Raw genomic sequence first — 16,406 nt, 5'->3', positions numbered from 1 at the left:
TAAAAAAACACATGCTAAGTTATCTCAATAATTTATTTTTGCATCAAAGCCTGTACTTTAATCTACGCACTGACACCATTACAGTGTGATTCTTCGTTGTTTACGTTGTGTACTGAGTGTTTAAGATTCCTCCGATAATCGTGAGTCCCGCCGACTGTGAAGTACGGGCTGTTATAAGATTTCTTAGTGCTAAAGGCCTAAAAGCGATTAATAGTCATCGTGAGATCTGTGAAGTTTACGGAGAAAACATTATGAGTGATGGAATGGTAAGAAAGTGGAGGAGAGCATTTAAAGATGGCAGCACAAATGTGCATGATGAACAACGGAGTGGGCGTCCTTCGGTCGTTAATGAAAATTTGGTGCAGTTGAGAGAACAGAGACGCTTTACGATTTCTTCCTTGCGGGATGACTTTCCTAATGTTTCTCGTGGTGTTTTGTATGGCACTGTGACCGAGCACTTGAATTACCGAAAATTGTGGGCACGTTGGGTATCGAAAATGTTGGCGGATGTGGACAAAACCAGACAGTGCATTGACTTTCCTTGTGCGATACCACAACGACGGTGATGATTTCTTAAGCCAAGTTGTTACGGGCGATGAAACATTGGTGGCCTACGTCACACCAGAATCAAAGCAACAGTCTATGAAAATTGAGCAATTGCATCTTTTGCTGCAAGGCAATGCCCGTCCGCATGTGGCGAATCAGACCAAGGATCTCATCACACCTTTTCGATGGGAAGCTCTAGATCATCCTCCGTACAGCCCCGATCTTGCGCCCAGTGACTACCATCTGTTCCGGCACTTGAAGAAACACCTGGGCGGTCAGCGTCTTCGAGACGATGACGAATTCAAAACAGTGGTGATGCAGTGGTTAACACGTCAGGCGGCAGACTTCTATGAGGAGGGTATTAATAAACTGGTACAACATTATGACAAGTGCCTCAATATTGACGGAAATTATGCAGAAAAATAGATTAAGGTACAGGCTTTCATGTAAAAATAAAATTATTGATATATCTTAGCATGTCTTTTTTTAATTTCAAAACGGTACTTACTTAAAAAACACTCCTCGATTGCCATAGTTGCTAGGACTAACAGACGACCGTCGTTCATTGTAGCATTTCGTCTTTCATGGTTTATTTATATACGGTTTCTAATATAACATAAGAAATGAAAGGTTGATGACATATGGTCCAATAACGAAAGCAATGAAAGAGATATCTTTAAATATTTAAAAGGTTTATTGTCGCTGTATAATAGTGCCACATTATAGTCAAGGGATTATGGCTTTCCAGTGAGTGACGAGTGCTAGAGAACGTAGACAGTGAACGTTCTTGTGTAATAGCTGCAACGGTATTTCGTCTCTATACGAAGAAATAAATAAGCAGTCATTCCTGCGTGAGTGGTAGCAAAATGTGGTGGAGATGTGGCACAGAGTGAGGGTGATCGATGGAAGGTGTTGACGAGTGTCGCCGTGACGTGGGGAAAGAGGGCGTGGCGCGGTCAGACGCAGGTGGTGATCTGCTCGACGACGGTGAAGGCGGCGGCGGCGGGCGGCGGCGGGCGGCCCAGGCTCTCGGGCTCGCTGCGACACGACCGCACGGGCCGCCACAGGATGTCGTCCGGGGGCGGCAGGTCCAGCGGCGTGCCGAAAGACATGCTCTTGGTGAGCAGCGGGTGGGGGCGGACGCCGGGCGCGCCCGCGAGCGGCGCGGGGGCGGCGGCGGCCAGGGGGCCGTCCGGCAGCGCGCCGCAGCCGCCGGGCACGGAGTCCCAGCCGCGCCGCGACCCGCCGCCCACCACGAACAGCAGCGCCGCGCCGGCCAGCGTGGCCGCCATCGAGAAGTAGTAGCCCGCCTGCGGGTGGTTCTGGTTGATGTAGCCTGCAACAGGGCAACCAGCGCCTGACTCAAATTCTACATCTACATCTACGAAGGCTACCCAGAAAGTAATGCACCGCAATTTTTTTCTCTCAGCTGAAAACAATGCTACGAATGCGAAACGTTAGTATGTACCAGGTGATCAAAAAGACAGTATAAATTTGAAAACTGAATAAATCACGGAATAATGTACATAGAGAGGTACAAATTGACACACATGCTTGGAATGACATGGGGTTTTATTGGAACCAACTAAATACAAAATTTCAAAATATGTCCGACAGATGGCGCTTCATCTGATCAGAATAGCAATAATTAGCATAACAAAGTAAGACAAAGCAAAGACGATCTTCCTTACAGGAAATGCTTAATATGTCCGCCATCATTCAAAAATGGCTCTGAGCACTATGGAACTTAACTTATGAGGTCACCAGTCGCCTAGAACTTAGAACTACTTAAACCTAACCAACCTAAGGACATCACACACATCCATGCCCAGGGCAGGATTTGAACCTGCGACCGTAGCGGTCGCGCGGTTCCAGACTGAAGCGCCTAGAGCCGCTCGGCCACTCCGGCCGGCCCGCCATCATTCCTCAACAATAGCTGTAGTCGAGGAATAATGTTGTGAACAGCACTCTAAAGCATGTCTGGAGTTATGGTGAGGCATTGGCGTCGGATGCTGTCTTTCAGCATCCCTAGAGATGTTGGTCGATCACGATACACTTCGGACGGACTGAGGTCTGGGGACCTGGGAGGCCAAGCATGACGAAAGTGGCGGCTGAGCACACGATCATCACCAAAAGACGCGCGTAAGACATCTTTCACGGTTCTAGCAATATGGGGTGGAGCGCCATCCTGCATAAACATCTTACGTTCCAGCAGGTGTTTATCAGCCAGGCTGTGTATGATGCGATTCTGTAACATATCGGCGTACCTCTCACCCGTCACAGTAGCAGATACAAAACCAGAATCAAGCGTTTCCTCGAAGAAAAAAGGCCCCATGACGGTACATGTGATAAATCCAACCTATATCTTGACTTTGTCGTCGTGCAATAGAGTTTCCACGACAGTTCTAAGATTTTCGGTAGCCAAAATTCTGCAGTTGTGGGCGTTGACAGACCCTCGGAGCGTGAAATGAGCTTCGTCGGTCCACAATACGTTACTCAACCAATCGTCATCTTCCGCCATCTTTTGAAACGCCCACACCGCAAATGTCCTCCGCTTCACTAAGTCGCCAGGTAACAGTTCATGATGCCAATGGATTTTGTACGGATAGCATCGGAGGGTACGCCTCAGTGCCAACCAATCAGTAGTGTATAGAATGCCTGTGCGACGTGCGACTGCGCGAGCGCTGACTTGCCCGTGCATAGACGATCCGCTACAGTCTCCATTTCTTCCTGAACTGTCTCAGCAGCGTTACCCCTTGTGCTCGGTCGGCCACTACGGGGTCTATCGTCTAAACAACCCGTGGCTTCGAACTTCGAAATCATTCTCGCCACAGCTGCATTTATCAACGGACCTTTACCCGTTCGAATCCCTTTCCTATGGCGATAGGATCATAACGCTGAACTAGCACATTCCCCATTCTGATAATATAGCTTCACTAAACGCGCCTTTTCAGGTAACGTCAACATGCTGCGACTGGTGGCGCGTCTGATTCTCTCTCTCTCTCTCTCTCATTACAGCGCCTTTTATACACGATTGTCATACGCAGTCACTGACGTTTTACTGTCCAGTCCATCTGTCGGACATTTTGTGAACTTTGTTTTTTTTTGTTCTAATAAAACCCCATGTCATTCCAAACATGTGTCTCAATTTTTACCTCTCTATCTACATTATTCCGTGGTTTATTGTTTTCAAATTTATACTGACTTTTTGATCAGCCGGTATAAATTCAAGCATCCTGAGTGAGCGCCCTAAGTTTCCGTCACTTTCGACAGCTAGTGTAGCTGTAGGATAGTTTCAAAATGGCGTCTGTAAGTGACGTACGTTACAAGGAACGTCCCGTCATTGAATTTCTTACTGCAGAGAAAGAATCTGCGGAGCACAAACGCTTGTACAAAGACTATGGAGCATCTGCTGTCGGCAGAAGTACAGTTAGTCGCTGGGCACGGAGGGTGAGGTTATCAGAAGGCGGTTCGGCGAAGCTCCACGATTTGCAGCGGTTGGGGAGACCATCCAAGGCTTCAAAACCTGACATGTTGCTGATGTCAGTCGCGATAACAGACGCATTACGACTCGCAGTTGGCACTGCAATCAGCAAAGGAAGTGTTGATGCAAATCAGGGTTGGACAGTGTTACCCCATCCACCCTACAGCCATGACCTAGACCCTAACACTTCCACTTGTTCAGGCCTTTAAAGGATGGCATTCGTGGAAGACGTTTTTGGGATGGTGAGGAGGTGATTCACGCAGTAACGCCCTGGCTCCGGTACCAGGACAAGGTTTGGTACCGACAGGGCACACACACCCTTGTTTCGCCCTGGAGGAAGGCCATAGAACAGGGTGAAGATTACGTGGAAAAAAAGGGTGTGTAGATAAAACACCGTTGTTTCGTGTGTGTAATTCTCATTTTGTTCAATAAAGAATTATTGAAGAAAAAAATTAAGTGCATTACTTTCTGGGCAACCCTTGTATACTCGGCAAACCGCCGTGAGATGCATGGGGGAGGGTACGTCCGATTGTACCAGCAGTTATGGTTTCTCCCCGTTTCATTCACATATGGCGAGCCGGTAGGAGAAATGAAGGAAATAAAAGAAAGTTTCAAAAGTGGGATTTAAATTCAAGGATATTACTGATAAGATTCGATGATGATATTGCTATCCGCGGTGAAAGTGAACAAGTATTAGAATCTCGGTTGAATGTAAATAACAGTCTAATGAGTACGAAATATGGCTTGAGACTAAATCGAAAAAGTCAAAGTAATGAGAAGTAGCAAAAATGGGAATATCGACAAGCTTACTATCAGAAAAAATGGTGATCACGAAGTACATACTCACGAAACAAAATACGTACGCAGCAAAATAACGCATGGTGGATGGAGTAGGGGAGGGGGGGACATAAAAATCAGATTAGCAGTGGCAAAAATGTCATTCATGGCCAGGAGAAGCGTACGAGTATCAAACGTCGACCTTAGTCTTAAGAAGAAATTTTTGAGATCATACTTTTGGAACACACTGCTGTATCGCAATGAAACAAGACTGTGAGGAAACCAGAATAGAAAAGAATCGAAACATTTGAAATGTGGTGCAACAGATGAATGACGAAAATTAGTTTTATTGGTTACGTAAGGAGTGAGGAGATTCTGTGCAGAATCGGAGAGGAAAGAAATATATGGAAAATACTGAAAGGAGGAGGGATAGGATGATAACACATCTGAGAAGACATCAGGGAATGGCTTCCGTGGTGCTAGAGGGAGCTGTGGAGGGTGAACTGCAGAGGAAGAGAGAGGTTGGAATTCACCTACCAAATATTTTAGGACGACTATTAGAAGTGCTACCAAAAAGGTTGGCTCTACAGAGGAATTTGTCATGTTTCGTATCAAACCCGTTGGAAGACTGGTGACTTGAAAAGAATGACGTCTCTACGGTTGTTGAAAGCTGAATGAACAGAAATGTTTGACATCGGCTGCTTTGCCTTAACCGTTATTTCAACACGAACCTTTGCCTATATTTCGTCAGAGCTACACACAGCAGGCATTCCTCTGCTTCCGCAGTTTTAGCACTCTTCCCGGACGGTTCAGTCACAGACATTTCGCAGCAAGGAACGGAAATGATTCATACACACTTGTATCTCAAATATTTGTGAATTGGGTTAGAAATTTTCACGTCAAAATATATTTGCTGTAAACAGTACTCCACAACTTCAACCTATTTAAAGAATAGCATAACAACACCACCACAAGCTGCAGCAACGTGCATTTATTTACGGGCAAACAGTTGTGCTCAAGCGTCCATCTTCGTCACAGATACGGGAATATCAGCTTCAAGAAAGTTTCGTAGGCATCAGGTACATATATAGAAACTACAACTGATAATAAATGTGTACTTCATATCAGGGAATCCTCCACTAAACCGACGTAATCGTATGCTTCACTTGAGGGTAGTTGCTTGACACGGTGGTCCTCAACCAAATACACACCGCAACAGCTTTTGGTGCTGTTGTTACACCGTACTTAGTGAATTATGTAGTAGTACATGGGATTTTAGAGCGTAACAGGCAGTTTTAAGATGCTCATTAAGAGATAATGCCAAGTTATTTTACACAATAAGCCAAGTACTAAAGATAGAAACTGTAAACATACCCAGTATGAGAATGAGAGCACTTAGTGAGTTACAAACAATTTTACACAACGGTTTTTGACTTTTTGCTTGGTCTGTGGGTGAATAATCTGAAACTAATAAAAACAAGAAAATCTGAGCTTTGTGTCTTGAACCATAAGGGTAAGTGTTTAACATGCTTGGAGGAGAATATTTACAGTAGCTTATTTGAAACTTATCAGGCGTTTGAAATTGTTTTATGTATGGAAGATCGATTCTTCAAGGAACTGAGTTTTTGGGAAGGGGGGGGGGGGCGGAAATAGTACATCAATGACCGTACTTTACAGGGAGACATGAGATAAAATTTTTGTGCAAATCAAACAAAAACATTTTCTAAGAATATAGTAATGTATGGGCTCAGGCAGCCAGAAGGAAAGAAGCGAGAACCATCGCTTCCATAAAAATGACTACTACGAATGTTATTTACTTCACCCAAGCAAAAAGACGTGCAAGTTTGTAGTCTTCTGTGAATTTTGTGAATTATGGGATCTATTAGAGGCGATTGGACAGCATCGCGGAAAATAAATTCCACGTTGTAGCACAGCTTTATAATTAAATAACAAGAGAAGTCCACAATTAGAATTGGATAATATGTCAAAATCAGCATTTACCTCATTCGCACTATGTTCGTTTCATGTATTTCACGTGTCACAGTTCATTGGTGTGGGTTCAGTTACATCAGAGTGCAAGAATTCTGATCATTCTCTTTCGCATTTCACTGAATTGTTACAAACTGTTACTTATATCAATGGAAATGTGCTTCGCAGCAGTTTTCTTAAGATACATGAACCCCATTATCTCTACTGCGCTTCAACGTTTTGTACAAGAGAAATATCTTCACCACTATCTTCAGGAAGGTCAAATGTATGTTCTTTGAAGATGGCATGGAATTATCAGTTGAAGATGAGATGGCAATCAGAAGCAGATTGACGAATTGAAAAAAAGCTGCAAACAACATGACAAAAGGATCAATAAGGGTCTTGGTTAAAAAAGGAAGAGAAGATTAGCGAATGTCGTCCTCCATAGGGCTGAAATATGAATACTGCGAAAACGCTTGGAAGTCTTCAAAATTTGATAAGATACATGTCAACCATTTTGAGGTGCCAAACGCTTGAACATTGATAGGACAATGGCCAGTATGATGATAAAACACCGGGGAATTGAGATGTGACGGTATAATAAAGTATTCCTTAGATCAGTGAATGGACAGTGGGTAAAAAACACGAGACACGAGAGAATACAAGCTAACAGATGGCATCAGGACAGATGCATCATTCTTAAAAAGCAAGTGTAAAATAATGGCGGAGGGGAGGAAAGAATGGAAGACACCGAGCTTCCGAAGAAAGACCTTTCCGGATGCCAGAATACTTGATGACGTGTAACAGAACATTGCCTACGAAAGGATAGGGACTAGCATTGAGCACCCGACTGGCTCACAGCTTCATTCTGTCAAAAAATGTCGTATCACCGTCTTTAGCTGCTGATACAAATAGTTTATTTATACAATCAGTTTCAGTCATCTGACCATAAGAGCTACAGGACACCGCCTCACCAAAGTTTATTCTGTCAGGCAGTTCACAACAGCAAATGCTGCTGAAGAGTGGATATTTCAGCATCGGGGTAACCGAGATGAAACGGCTTAAATTTATGCCAGATATTGAGCCATAGAATTCAAAATATATAAAGCTGTTTAGCAATACTAATTTACCAGAAATTGAAAGGGGGATGGCCCATTTTGTAATCAAGAAACAGAAAGGCCCGTTTTATTATGAATTACGAAGCAAACCACCGGCTGCTTCAGGGCAGCATCAACGAACTCACATCAGAACACATTATGAAGTAGGATAGATAAAGCATAACAGGAAACGTATATTTAATTAAAACGATTTCGATTGCTTTAATAAAGACTTCATTCTCAGAAATGATGAGAGCTGTAACACTAGCATGTGCAACACATCTACATACATTTTCATGTTTCTCAAATCTTTGTTCAACTTAAGGAGGACGGTGACATTTTCGGTCATTCGTCATTCAGTTCGAAAATGCGGAGAATGTGCCCATTTGAATGTCGGCTAACTCTTGTGTTACCTACGAAGTAACTTCTGATTTGTGGGTTCAAGGGTCGTTTTGTTTAACTAAACCACGTCAGATCATAGTCATACGACGTTCAGTATACATTACTTACTCCGGCTTGGAATAATTAACATTACGTAGATGATGTACTACACACACACTTCGTACCAGGCAGAAGACATCAACAAGGATTTTCTAAGACTGAGCAAGTGGACAACGATTGAGCGCCTTACCTACGATTCACGGCCGGCAGAATATTGCTAAAATAAAGGAAAACACTTTCGTAACACAACAAAGAACTGAACTGAGAGGTGGTGAGCCGGAGAAAACGAGAATAAAAATCAGGCGAAATATGGTGACAGAAATACGCCTACATTGAAAAATAAAAGTAATAAACAAAACACACAATTCCCTACACTGTAATGATTAGTGAAAAGGTATTAATAAAGAGACCTATGAAGATTAGAAGATGGAAAATTGTTCAGGACCCTTCAGTATAGTAAGAACATCATAGTAAGTTAGAACGATGTGACGAACGTCAATCTGGAATAAGGTACAACGATATCAAAAACGTAAATCCAGTCGAAAGATTGAAGACCAACGAAATATAATTTTGCGATCGTCTTGGTAGTTGTTATACTGACACCACAAGCTACAAAATTTTTGAATAAAACCAAAGACAAGTTAAAATGCAATACCAACGTCAGTACTGAGTAAAGTAGTCATATATCCTCGGATTAGAAAGTATTTGGAATGGAAAAGGTGCCAGTGGTAATAGATCACCAGATTGTTACGAACTGTGGTTCATGTTCAATATCTCTTTAGAGCTCATGATCAACGATGTTATCGTAAATCGTAAAAATCTGTGTAGATATAATACGTGACACACAAACATTTAAAACCACAGCTCCCTTGCTTGTTGTTATTTCTCAGTGGAACAGGAAACTTAAGCAGTTGCAAAACAACAAGATGCTTCTAGTGGAGGAGAGTCGCGTTTGGGAATGTGAAACAACATTAACACTGATCTCAGAACCAAGACAGGTTTAATGGAGCTACTGCACCACTAGTCCTGCCGAATGTAATGGCAGTTACGCCCTCAAAGAACTCTAGATTCCGTGACAACTATATAACTCTCTCTCGTCTTTTACAGTAATAGTGTCTTCAAAAGAGTATGCGCTTATTCCGAGGTTTGTTCTCACGTGTGATCATCTCTCCAACAAACACAGGCCGCTGGACGGAAACACGATGTGATATCTGCGTCCAATCGTGCGATGGTGTGTGTGTGTGTGTGTGTGTGTGTGTGTGTGTGTGTGTGTGTGTGTGGATTTGAGGCGCTCAACAGCAGAGTTGCCAGCGTCGTTGCTAAAATAATCTGTGACGAATGCAGTCAACACAACTGCAATAACACTCTCCCACTTTCACTCACATTTATCTACTTAGCAACACTCTGTCACGAAGAATGTAGAACTGCCATATTTATTAATGTTAAAATGCGCTATTAAAATTATAACTGCAGTACAAACTCAAAAAAGTGACAAGGGGGCCCCTTGTCATCTTTACTGTTTAACTGCATTTTCACAAAAAAGTAAAATAAAGCAAATTAAGGCTCTGGAAAGTGGGGCTAAAATGTTCAGTACTTTTAGAAAATCTGCAGAAGCAGTTACTCCACTCATTTGGAAACAAACAGTGAATTGAATTGATCTCAAAAGTTCCGCTGGGAAAAGACATTTTGACATATATAAAAAATTGCAACAAAATACATAGTGGTAAGACCGGAGTGTTTATATGCACGTGACAGCCTGATGCTGAACTATAAATTGAACGGAATAGAGGTACTAGAAAGATGGATTATTAGTAAAATAATGGGTGGAATACAAACTACATCTGACTGTAAAATGATACGTAACGACGAGATCTACGGAAATATATACACGGTACCGAAAGGAATGATAAAGTGAAGATTAATCTTCTTCAGCCACCTCCAGCGAATGAATAACAAGGGTAACGAAACAATTTTGCTGTACTGTGTATCTGGAAAATAAAACTATAATAGCGTGGATTAGATGGTTCAGATGGCTCTAGGCACTATGGGACTGTACATCTGAGGTCATCAGTCCCCTAGACTTAGAACTACGTAAACCTAACTAACCTAAGGACATTACACACAGCCATGCCCGAGGCAGGATTCGAACCTGCAACTATAGCAGCCGCATGGTTCAGGACTGAAGCGCCTAGAACCGCTTGGCCACCGAACCGGGAGCGTGGATTACATAAAAGAGAAAAGAAGTAAGCAAAAACAACATCTAAGACTAATAAATAACACAAACGAACGTTTTTAAGAATAAAATTATCAAGCTAGAAGGCTTTCAAGACAAAGGAAACAAGAAACTTGGAGCAAAGTGGATAGACAAAAGACTAAATCAGGAGAAGAACAAGGATTGCTGTAAAAATAAGAAAGAACAAATAGGAAGAGATGCTGAAGTTGTTACGTGATTCTACTTGGCCGATAACAAAGATAAATAGAAAGCTCAGAAAAGTGTAGCTGGCTGATCACTAAAATAACATATTAGAACCCTCTTCCTTATAATATTATCTCAATTTTTTCTCGGTGTTTAACCGAACATGACAACACTGTTAAACTGGAAACACTTTCCTGATGTCCTGTTAATACACAGGGTATTCAGAAAAAGGCTGAATACCTCGTGAGGGTGCTTTAGAGTAGATTGTGCTGAGATGTAACGGTTAAGAAAAATTTCAATACATTGCCCTGGTTCCAAGTTAATTGGCATTGACGTTAGCTAATCAAGCCCTTGCGCGCACAAATTCAAGTGGCCCGCCAGATACACTAATCTCAATTGGTCTCCTAGCGTAGATGACGGTGCACGAGAGTGCCCAGTCTTTGGCTCGGTATCGATCCTTACCACCATCCCGGGTCCAGTGTTTGTACAGTTCTCTTGTTCGCTTTTAGGAAACCAAACGAGGAACGCCTTTGACGACACAGGCTCTAGAAGGCCGTTTGAAAATGAGTGTGCAGCGGCCTGATTGGCTAATTTCAAATCCAATTAGCACGGAAGCGGTGCAACGAATCGAATATTTTTTTCTTAGGAATTATTTCTCAGCACAACCAGCCCTGCAACATCCTTACAAGCATTTCAGACTGTTTCTGACCGCCCTGTATAAGGGCCAGTCAAAAGAAAACCGGACAGACGGAAAAAAGTAAATAAGTTCAAGTGATCGCGGGTACTGTTAATACATTTATCCCAATGTGAGAAAAGACGGTCAGTGCCTTCATGGAAAAATACTTGCGCTTGCCTACGGAACCAGGCAGTTCTCCATGTGGGCCCCCCCCCCCCCCCCCCCCACACGTTGCCAAGGTTGTTCCGACTATGCTGCAGAAGTTCCGCTGGGAAACGCTTACACATCCTCCATACGGTCCCGATCTCTCCCCATGCGATTCTCATAATGCAGTTTACTTATTTTTTCCATCTGTCTCGTTTGCATTTGAGTGCTCCTCATAATTTCTTCCGAGCGAGGTGGCGCAGTGGTTAGCACACTGACTCGCATTCGGGAGGACGACGGTTCAAAATCAAATGGCTCTGAGCACTATGGGACTTAACATCTACGGTCATCAGTCCCCTAGAACTTAGAACTACTTAAACCTAACTAACCTAAGGACATCACACAACACCCACCAGACGACGGTTCAATCCCGCGTCTGGCCATCCTGATTTAGGTTTTCCGTGATTTCCCTAAATCGCTCCAGGCAAACGCCGGGGTGGTTCCTTTGAAAGGGCACGGCTGACTTCCTTCCCTGTCCTCCCCTAATCCGATGAGACCGATGACCTCGCTGCCTGGTCTCTTCCCCCAAACAACGCAACCAACTTTTATCACGAACCAGTTTGGGATATTTAGGTCATCGTCAGTGACATCTGAATCCCGCAATTACACGTAAAGTGACGCACAACTTACATAGATATACAACGAAGAGGAAGCAGATAATGATATACAAGGTGAGTCACTATGGCCACCAAGAATAAATCCGAAAGTATGGTAGGAGATGAAAAGTTGCATTGGACAACGGGGACCATAATATGACGTTGGCGTTTTGTTGCTAGGTGGCTTCGCTTCAGAGATAGGAAGGTCAACTTTATTTTAATGGGGTGCTTTAGTTTGGTACTTATTTTCTGATAGCGGCCATCGAGACGAATCCAGTAGTGTGTACCAGTAAGGCCTTTGAATGCCAACGAAGGTCACAAAGGTGGCACGAACGTCTGTTTACAAAAGGTGTTGGAAGTGATGACCATTGGTATATGCAGTGCTGCAATCTTCTTATCAGGGACCGAGTGGTATTGCTTATCACATCGGCACTTATCGAATCACATGCTCTGACAATTCTCTTTCGCATATTTTCAGGTGTAGTCGGAACGTCTTTATAAACAATATCTTTTACGAATCCCCACAAGAAAAAATCCAGAGGTGTCAAGAGTGGCGAACGAGCCGGCCACGATACATCCCCTCGGCGTCCAATCCAACGATATGGGAATTGTCTCTGCAACTCATTTCTAGCCATCAGTGAAAAATGTGCTGAACACCCATCATGTTGATACCACATTCTATTCCCTGTTCCTAAAGGTAGTTCTTCCAATAGCAGATCTAATGTTTCTTGCAGAAATGTGGTGTACTTACTATCATTAAGATTTCCTTCGACGGAATAGGTGCTTATAATTCTGTCCTCCAGAATCCCAGATCGTATATTCACCGAGCACGGTTTTTGGTGTGCAACTTGCCGCAGCCAACATGGATTTTCAGTTGCCCAATAACGCATGTTACGCAAATTAACATTTCCATGGTTCGTGAATATAGCCTCGTCAGTAAATAAAATCAAATTAACAAATGTGTCATCGCTCTGAATCTCAAGTTGAGCGGCAAAATTCAATGCAACGCATACAATCTCTACCAGTTTATTCTTGGTGGAGACTGATCTGGTAAGGATTATATTTATGGCGATGCAGAACACGAACAACACTACTCTGGCTCATGCCAGATTCCCTTGCGATTTGACGCCAACTAACAACGGGATCTCGAACCACAGTTGCAAGAGTACCAATTTTCGTTTCCTCGTTGGTGACTTTCCTTCACCTGATGTGTCTGCGATGCGTTAAAGATCCAGTTGTTCTCGGTTTATCTTACACGTATTTAAATGTACGACATCTAGGGTGAGGACGTTGAGGATATCTTTCAGCGTATAAGTCTCCAGGTCTCACTGAATTTAGTTGGCATTCTCCGTAAATGAGAAGCATATAGACTTGCTCTTCGGAGGAATACATCATTCACATTCGCTTGATTCAACGATACTAGTCTTACCGTTCCTATTAGTGTTGCATTAGTAAACCGTCGAATGGTGTTTACATGTCAATGGCATGTTAGATGGATACGCCGTATTCGGAAATTTTTTACTATTTGCACGATATACGAGAGAGAATTGTTAGAGCATGTGCTTCGGTAAATCGATCGTTTATGAGACATAATCAAGAGGTCACTTCGAACACAAAACCTTGCACTGGAAGCTGTTTCACAATATGAATGGCTATAGTGGCAGCATGGCTCAATATTTATGAAGGGGACTTATTAAGTCCACGCCACGTCGAATTGCTGCACTATACAGGGCAAAACGAGGTCCGACACGAATACTAGGAGGTGTCCCACGACTTTTGTCACCTCAGTATAGGATGTTTACAAAGGAATATACTATCGTAATGTTATGCAGAAATCGTTACAGTTAACAAACACAGAATTTGTTATACTTAAGAAAATTTAAGAAATAATAATAAACAAGAACATATTGATGTAATCTAAGACTTTTTTACTTTTTGTACTCCAAAGACATCGATTTGTTTTAGGAAACGTAATGAACCCCCGTTTTTACCGGTGACGGGCACGCCGACCAGCAGCGGCACCGCCTCGGCGCCCTGCACGAAGCCCCAGGCGCGCGCGAAGTAGCGGGAGCGCACGCACTCCATGGCGAACACCTTGAACGAGTAGACGAAGCCGCCCAGGCAGACGCCGTACAGCCACACGATCAGAACGTAGCCGTGGTAGCCCTCCACTGAACCCAGAGCCAGCAGCGACACGCCTGTAAACATTAGAATTACCGTACCGTCAGGCATTCACGAAAAAATAATACTTCATACAGCTCTTATAAACGTAGAGCTGGCTAAAGATCATAAGTGAGTACTGTGCATTACTGTTTTTGTTGCATACACGCTAGGAAGGTAAAGCATGTAACTACACTACTCGCCATTAAAATTGCTACACCAAGAAGAAATGCAGATGATAAACGGGTATTCATTGGACAAATATATTATGTTAGAACTGACATGTGATTACATTTTCGCGCAATTTGGGTGCATAGGTCCTGAGAGATCAGTATCCAGAACACCCATCTCTGGCCGTAATAACAGCCTTGATACGCCTGGGAATTGAGTCAAACAGAACTTGGATGGCGTGTACAGGTACAGCTGCCTATGCAGCATCAACACGATACCACAGTTCATCAAGAGTAGTGAATGGCGTATTGTGACGAGCCAGTTGCTCGGCCACCATTGACCAGACGTTTTCAATTGTTGTGAGATCTGAAGAATGTGCTGGCCAGGGTAGCAGTCGAACATTTTCTGTATCCAGAAAGGACCTGCAACATGCGGTCGTGCTTTATAGTTGTGAAACGTAGGGTTTCGCAGGGAGCGAATGAAGGGTAGAACCACGGGTCGTAACACATCTGAATTGTAACGTCCAGTGTTCAAAGTGCCGTCAATGCGAACAAGACGTGACCGAGTCGTGTAACCAATGGCACCCCATAATATCACGTCGGGTGATACGCCAGTATGGCGATGAGGAATACACGCTTACAATGTGCGTTGGCCGCGATGTCACCAAACACGGATGCGACCATCATGATGCTGTAAACAGAACCTGGATTCATCCGATGAAATGACGTTTTGCCATTCGTGCACCCAGGTTCGTCGTTGAGTACACCATCGCAAGCGCTCCTGTCTGTGATGCAGCGTCAAGGGTAACCGCAGCCATGGTCTCCGAGCTGATAGTCCATGCTGCTGCAAACGTCGTCGAAATGTTCGTGCAGATGGTTGTTGTCTTGCAAACGTCCCCATCTGTTGACTCAGGGATCGAGACGTGGCTGCACGATCGGTTACATCCATGCGCATAAGATGCCTGTCATCTCGACTGCTAGTGATACGAGGCCGTTGGGATCCAGCACGGCGTTCCGTATTACACTCCTGAAACCACAGATTCCATATTCTGCTAACAGTCATTGGATTTCGACTAACGTGGGCAGGAATGTTGCGATAAGGTAAACCGCAATTGCGATAGGCTACAATCCGACCTTTATCAAAGTCGGAAATGTGATGGTACGCATTTCTCCTCTTTGCACGGGGCATCACAACAACGTTTTACCAGGCAACGCCGGTCAACTGCTGTTCTTGTATGAGAAATCGATTGGAATTTTTCCTCGCGTCAGCACGTTGCAGGTGTCGACACCGGCGCCAACCTTGTGTGAATGCTCTGAAAAGCTAATCATTTGCATATCACACCATTTTCTTCCTTTCGGTTAAATTTCCCATCTGTAGCACGTCATCTTCGTGGTGTAGCAATTTTAATGGCCAGTAGTGTGTTTATATGCTGTGAAGCCATAGTACAACAGTGTCATCAATCTGTAGTAAGAATGTTACGCACTAGTTGTCAAACTGTCAATATGTTTCCAGTCCACATTACACAATCATCAAGTACTTACAGCTTTACAGTTTGCAACTGAGCTCTGAAATTACACTGAGTTGACAAGTAATGGGACATCTCCAAATACTGTGTCGGACACTCTTGACACTGTGGATCTCGGAAAATTTAATTCCCTAACGATTTACAAAATGAAATGCTCCATGCGTCTAGTTTCAACTACCATTCCGCGTTCAAAGTCTGTTAATATCCGTCATGCGGCCACAATAACGTCGGAAACTTTTTCACATGAAGCACTTGAACAGAATTGAAAGCTCCGCTAAATGCACTGCCCTTTTATACCTTCTTTACGCGGTACTACCGCCATGTGTACATGAGCATATCGTTATC

The 16,406-nt window shown here is 43.5% G+C and overlaps 1 protein-coding gene across 1 annotated transcript in view; it reads right to left on the bottom strand.

Moving 5' to 3' along the window:
- Positions 1–1,502: 1,502 nt before the first annotated feature.
- The window catches only part of LOC124775196 (monocarboxylate transporter 12-like), a 592,169-nt gene continuing 577,265 nt past the window's right edge, over positions 1,503–16,406 (bottom strand). The window contains exons 8-10 of the mRNA XM_047250035.1: positions 14,197–14,403; positions 1,704–1,882; positions 1,503–1,661 (exon numbers count right to left, since the gene is read on the bottom strand). Of these exons, the coding sequence (XP_047105991.1) occupies positions 1,503–1,661; positions 1,704–1,882; positions 14,197–14,403 (545 nt within the window). The remainder of the gene's footprint in view (positions 1,662–1,703; positions 1,883–14,196; positions 14,404–16,406) is intronic.

Source organism: Schistocerca piceifrons, chromosome 2 (genome assembly GCF_021461385.2).
Source record: "Schistocerca piceifrons isolate TAMUIC-IGC-003096 chromosome 2, iqSchPice1.1, whole genome shotgun sequence".
Taxonomy (NCBI): Eukaryota; Metazoa; Arthropoda; class Insecta; order Orthoptera; family Acrididae; genus Schistocerca; species Schistocerca piceifrons.
This window is presented reverse-complemented; position numbering and strand designations above follow the sequence as displayed.